At 52.4% G+C, this 6,431-nt stretch overlaps 2 protein-coding genes across 3 annotated transcripts in view; both read right to left on the bottom strand.

Moving 5' to 3' along the window:
- Window positions 1–3,830: 3,830 nt before the first annotated feature.
- On the bottom strand, window positions 3,831–5,635 carry LOC139583850 (decreased expression in renal and prostate cancer protein-like). The gene is made up of 2 exons (XM_071415396.1): window positions 5,613–5,635; window positions 3,831–5,421 (listed from the first exon to the last, which is right to left on the bottom strand). The coding sequence occupies exons 1-2, from the start codon at window positions 5,633–5,635 to the stop codon at window positions 3,831–3,833; spliced, it is 1,614 nt and encodes a 537-aa protein (XP_071271497.1).
- Window positions 5,636–5,819: 184 nt separating this feature from the next.
- The window catches only part of myb (v-myb avian myeloblastosis viral oncogene homolog), a 20,368-nt gene continuing 19,756 nt past the window's right edge, over window positions 5,820–6,431 (bottom strand). For both annotated transcript variants that reach the window (XM_071412438.1, XM_071412439.1), the window contains exon 14: window positions 5,820–6,431. This exon is cut by the window's right edge. The gene's annotated coding sequence lies outside the window, so the exon portion shown is untranslated.

Raw genomic sequence — 6,431 nt, 5'->3', positions numbered from 1 at the left:
TAATTCCTCGTGGTTACAGGGTTAATTCCTGCATGGTTACAGGGTTAATTCCTGCGTGGTTACAGGGTTAATTCCTGCGTGGTTACAGGGTTAATTCCTTGTGGTTACAGGGTTAATTCCTCATGGTTACAGGGTTAATTCCTCGTGGTTACAGGGTTAATTCCTGCATGGTTACAGGGTTAATTCCTGCGTGGTTACAGGGTTAATTCCTGCGTCGTTACAGGGTTAATTCCTACGTGGTTACAGGGTTAATTCCTGCCTGGTTACAGGGTTAATTCCTCTGTGGTTACAGGGTTAATTCCTCATGGTTACAGGGTTAATTCCTTGTGGTTACAGGGTTAATTCCTCGTGGTTACAGGGTTAATTCCTCATGGTTACAGGGTTAATTCCTGCATGGTTACAGGGTTAATTCCTGCGTGGTTACAGGGTTAATTCCTGCGTGGTTACAGGGTTAATTCCTCATGGTTACAGGGTTAATTCCTGCGTGGTTACAGGGTTAATTCCTCTATGGTTACAGGGTTAATTCCTCATGGTTACAGGGTTAATTCCTCATGGTTACAGGGTTAATTCCTGCGTGGTTACAGGGTTAATTCCTGCGTGGTTACAGGGTTAATTCCTCATGGTTACAGGGTTAATTCCTCGTGGTTACAGGGTTAATTCCTCATGGTTACAGGGTTAATTCCTCATGGTTACAGGGTTAATTCCTCATGGTTACAGGGTTAATTCCTCATGGTTACAGGGTTAATTCCTCGTGGTTACAGGGTTAATTCCTGAGTGGTTACAGGGTTAATTCCTGCGTGGTTACAGAAGCACGGTGGCTAGGAAAAACTCCCTAGAAAGGCAGGAATTTAGGAAGAAACCTAGAGAGGAACCAGGCTCTGAGGGGTAACCAGTCCTCTACTGGCTGTACTGGGTAGAGAGGAACCAGGCTCTGAGGGGTGGCCAGTCCTCTACTGGCTGTACTGGGTAGAGAGGAACCAGGCTCTGAGGGGTAACCAGTCCTCTACTGGCTGTACTGGGTAGACCAGAGGAACCAGGCTCTGAGGGGTGACCAGTCCTCTACTGGCTGTACTGGGTAGACCAGAGGAACCAGGCTCTGAGGGGTGACCAGTCCTCTACTGGCTGTACTGGGTAGACCAGAGGAACCAGGCTCTGAGGGGTGACCAGTCCTCTACTGGCTGTACTGGGTAGACCAGAGGAACCAGGCTCTGAGGGGTGACCAGTCCTCAACTGGCTGTACTGGGTAGACCAGAGGAACCAGGCTCTGAGGGGTGACCAGTCCTCTACTGGCTGTACTGGGTAGAAAGGAACCAGGCTCTGAGGGGTGACCAGTCCTCTACTGGCTGTACTGGGTAGAGAGGAACCAGGCTCTGAGGGGTGACCAGTCCTCTACTGGCTGTACTGGGTAGAGAGGAACCAGGCTCTGAGGGGTGACCAGTCCTCAACTAGCTGTACTGGGTAGACCAGAGGAACCAGGCTCTGAGGGGTGACCAGTCCTCAACTGGCTGTACTGGGTAGACCAGAGGAACCAGGCTCTGAGGGGTGACCAGTCCTCTACTGGCTGTACTGGGTAGACCAGAGGAACCAGGCTCTGAGGGGTGACCAGTCCTCAACTGGCTGTACTGGGTAGAGAGGAACCAGGCTCTGAGGGGTGACCAGTCCTCTACTGGCTGTACTGGGTAGAGAGGAACCAGGCTCTGAGGGGTGACCAGTCCTCTACTGGCTGTACTGGGTAGACCAGAGGAACCAGGCTCTGAGGGGTGACCAGTCCTCTACTGGCTGTACTGGGTAGACCAGAGGAACCAGTGTTGGACGAGCAACATAATACTGAATATACTGCTGCTCACCTTCACACTGCTCACCTTCACACTGCTCACCTTCACACTGCTCACCTTCACACTGCTCACCTTTCACCTTCACACTGCTCACCTTTCACCTTCACACTGCTCACCTTCACACTGCTCACCTCCACACTGCTCACCTTCACACTGCTCACCTCCACACTGCTCACCTTTCACCTTCACACTGCTCACCTTCACACTGCTCACCTTCACACTGCTCACCTCCACACTGCTCACCTTCACACTGCTCACCTTCACACTGCTCACCTTTCACCTTCACACTGCTCACCTTTCACCTTCACACTGCTCACCTTCACACCTCACCTTCACACTGCTCACCTTCACACTGCTCACCTTTCACCTTCACACTGCTCACCTTTCACCTTCACACTGCTCACCTTCACACTGCTCACCTTCACACTGCTCACCTCCACACTGCTCACCTTCACACTGCTCACCTTCACACTGCTCACCTTCACACTGCTCACCTCCACACTGCTCACCTTCACACTGCTCACCTTCACACTGCTCACCTTCACACTGCTCACCTTTCACCTTCACACTGCTCACCTTTCACCTTCACACTGCTCACCTTCACACTGCTCACCTCCACACTGCTCACCTTCACACTGCTCACCTCCACACTGCTCACCTTTCACCTTCACACTGCTCACCTTCACACTGCTCACCTCCACACTGCTCACCTTCACACTGCTCACCTTCACACTGCTCACCTTTCACCTTCACACTGCTCACCTTTCACCTTCACACTGCTCACCTTCACACTACTCACCTTCACACTGCTCACCTTCACACTGCTCACCTCCACACTGCTCACCTCCACACTGCTCACCTTCACACTGCTCACCTTCACACTGCTCACCTCCACACTGCTCACCTTCACACTGCTCACCTTCACACTGCTCACCTCCACACTGCTCACCTTCACACTGCTCACCTCCACACTGCTCACCTTTCACCTTCACACTGCTCACCTTCACACTGCTCACCTTCACACTGCTCACCTTCACACTGCTCACCTCCACACTGCTCACCTTCACACTGCTCACCTTCACACTGCTCACCTTCACACTGCTCACCTCCACACTGCTCACCTTCACACTGCTCACCTTCACACTGCTCACCTCCACACTGCTCACCTTCACACTGCTCACCTCCACACTGCTCACCTTTCACCTTCACACTGCTCACCTTTCACCTTCACACTGCTCACCTTTCACCTTCACACTGCTCACCTTTCACCTTCACACTGCTCACCTTTCACCTTCACACTGCTCACCTTTCACCTTCACACTGCTCACCTTCACTCTGCTCACCTTCACACTGCTCACCTTTCACCTTCACACTGCTCACCTTCACACGGCTCACCTTCACACGGCTCACCTTCACACTGTTTCCGTCTTTAAGATATCATACAACACAAACCTCTAGAACAAAGATATGATTTAAAAAAGACTTTATTGAAAAAGTATCAAAAACACATAAAAACCTGTTGAAATGCTTTTATAAAAATGTAAAAGGGTATCAAACAAGACAAGAGAGAACACTTCTGTGCCAAGTGTTTTCCATCTGATACACTACGTGGTTTAGTATCATGGCATTCGATTACAAAAACAAAAACAAAAACACACACAAAGTATCCAAATGTAATCTTTCTGAAACCCAGCGGGTTTTACCAGAACCTTGGGATCCTGCGGGGTCCACGTTTTGTAGTATCAGCAATAACAGTGTTCTCGATCAAGTGCAGCTTTAAAACATGTTACTGGGTTCAGCTCATAGGCCCAATCTTCAATTGACCCATAGGACCCTTCGCCCTTTGTCCTTTGCCCTGTGCCCTTTGCCCTGTGTCCTTTGCCCTATGCCCTTTGCCCTGTGTCCTTTGCCCTGTGTCCTTGTGGAGATCTGAGAAGATTGGATGGGTCTAAATCAACTAACTATTACCATATTGCTTACATCTGTCAAATCATCTCAGATCTCCACAAGGAAGTAGGGTCTAGGGGTCGGTCTCAGGCCGTAGGGTCTAGGGGTCGGTCTCAGGCCGTAGGGTCTAGGGGTCGGTCTCAGGCCGTAGGGTCTAGGGGTCGGTCTCAGGCCGTAGGGTCTAAGGGTCGGTCTCAGGCCGTAGGGTCTAGGGGTCGGTCTCAGACCGTAGGGTCTAGGGGTCGGTCTCAGGCCGTAGGGTCTAGGGGTCGGTCTCAGGCCGTAGGGTCTAAGGGTCGGTCTCAGGCCGTAGGGTCTAAGGGTCGGTCTCAGGCCGTAGGGTCTAGGGGTCGGTCTCAGGCCGTAGGGTCTAGGGGTCGGTCTCAGGCCGTAGGGTCTAGGGGTCGGTCTCAGGCCGTAGGGTCTAGGGGTCGGTCTCAGGCCGTAGGGTCTAAGGGTCGGTCTCAGGCCGTAGGGTCTAGGGGTCGGTCTCAGGCCGTAGGGTCTAAGGGTCGGTCTCAGGCCGTAGGGTCTAGGGGTCGGTCTCAGGCCGTAGGGTCTAGGGGTCGGTCTCAGGCCGTAGGGTCTAGGGGTCGGTCTCAGGCCGTAGGGTCTAGGGGTCGGTCTCAGGCCGTAGGGTCTAGGGGTCGGTCTCAGGCCGTAGGGTCTAAGGGTCGGTCTCAGGCCGTAGGGTCTAGGGGTCGGTCTCAGACCGTAGGGTCTAGGGGTCGGTCTCAGGCCGTAGGGTCTAGGGGTCGGTCTCAGGCCGTAGGGTCTAAGGGTCGGTCTCAGGCCGTAGGGTCTAAGGGTCGGTCTCAGGCCGTAGGGTCTAGGGGTCGGTCTCAGGCCGTAGGGTCTAGGGGTCGGTCTCAGGCCGTAGGGTCTAGGGGTCGGTCTCAGGCCGTAGGGTCTAGGGGTCGGTCTCAGGCCGTAGGGTCTAGGGGTCGGTCTCAGACCGTAGGGTCTAGGGGTCGGTCTCAGGCCGTAGGGTCTAGGGGTCGGTCTCAGGCCGTAGGGTCTAGGGGTCGGTCTCAGGCCGTAGGGTCTAGGGGTCGGTCTCAGACCGTAGGGTCTAGGGGTCGGTCTCAGGCCGTAGGGTCTAGGGGTCGGTCTCAGGCCGTAGGGTCTAGGGGTCGGTCTCAGGCCGTAGGGTCTAGGGGTCGGTCTCAGGCCGTAGGGTCTAGGGGTCGGTCTCAGGCCGTAGGGTCTAGGGGTCGGTCTCAGGCCGTAGGGTCTAGGGGTCGGTCTCAGGCCGTAGGGTCTAGGGGTCGGTCTCAGGCCGTAGGGTCTAGGGGTCGGTCTCAGGCCGTAGGGTCTAGGGGTCGGTCTCAGGCCGTAGGGTCTAGGGGTCGGTCTCAGGCCGTAGGGTCTAGGGGTCGGTCTCAGACCGTAGGGTCTAGGGGTCGGTCTCAGGCCGTAGGGTCTAGGGGTCGGTCTCAGGCCGTAGGGTCTAGGGGTCGGTCTCAGGCCGTAGGGTCTAGGGGTCGGTCTCAGGCCGTAGGGTCTAGGGGTCGGTCTCAGGCCGTAGGGTCTAGGGGTCGGTCTCAGGCCGTAGGGTCTAGGGGTCGGTCTCAGGCCGTAGGGTCTAGGGGTCGGTCTCAGGCCGTAGGGTCTAGGGGTCGGTCTCAGGCCGTAGGGTCTAGGGTTCGGTTATAGTTTGATGCATTGAGAGCTCTGTAGTAAACTCAGTGTAAGACTTTAGGACAAAAGTTATAACATAATAACAATAATAATAATACATCTTGTTCACTGGAAATCCCCTGTGATACAGTATCTAGACAAGACAGGAAACAAGACTAATCACAATACAGGTGATGGCCCAATTGTCACGTAAGCATCATATGATCATTCATAACCCTTCACAAGGTTGACATAGGAGCTGACATAAGATGTGATGTCTAGCAGTAAAATGTTAACACTCATATAGGCATTATAAGGCATTATGATGTTTTGTAAACGCCTCTCCTCGGGGCTTTAAGTGTATTATGACTGAAATACAGAGGGGTAGATATCGTTTAATTTCGTTTCGTAATAATCTTTTGCTTTTTTTTTTTTTTTTTTTACTTTAACCCATTATAATGCTAGGGCCTGGGGTTAGGGGTCAGGGGTTAGGGGTCAGGGGTTAGGGCCTGGGGTTAGGGGCCAGGGGTTAGGGGTCAGGGGTTAGGGGTTAAGGGTTAGGGGCCTGGGGTTAGGGGTTAGGGGCCTGGGGTTAGGGGTCAGGGGTTAGGGGTTAAGGGTTAGGGGTCAGGGGTTAAGGTTCAAATACTGAAGTCAAACACTGCTCGATTGGCCGGTTGTATAAAAAAAACAGTCTTCATCAAAACAAAACAAAATAAATTAATCAACTTGTTCTTTATATTAAAATATTACAACTTATAATTATTAAGAATACAGCCCAATTATTATTGAATTATAGGAACATCATTTTCTCCCTGTTTCATAAAACAACATGGTGTAAAAAAAAAAACAGGGTCTACAAAAAAAAAGGTTGAAATAGAAATAAACAAAGTCTTTGGTCCGTTATGTGTGTGTGTGTGTGTGTGTGTGTGTGTGTGTGTGTGTGTGTGTGTGTGTGTGTGTGTGTGTGTGTGTGTGTGTGTGTGTGTGTGTGTGTGTGTGTGTGTGTGTGTGTGTGTGTGTGTGTGT

The sequence above is a fragment of the Salvelinus alpinus genome, chromosome 8 (genome assembly GCF_045679555.1).
Source record: "Salvelinus alpinus chromosome 8, SLU_Salpinus.1, whole genome shotgun sequence".
Lineage (NCBI taxonomy): Eukaryota > Metazoa > Chordata > Actinopteri > Salmoniformes > Salmonidae > Salvelinus > Salvelinus alpinus.
Note: the sequence above shows the minus strand (reverse complement) of the source record. Positions and strands in the feature narration are given on the sequence as shown.

Coding starts and splice junctions, on each gene's coding strand:
- LOC139583850 (XM_071415396.1), bottom strand. CDS start 5,635: ATGAATGATCATATGATGCTTAC. Junction 5,422..5,612: donor AATGATCATATGATGCTTAC/GTGACAATTGGG, acceptor ACCGAACCCTAG/ACCCTACGGCCTGAGACCGA.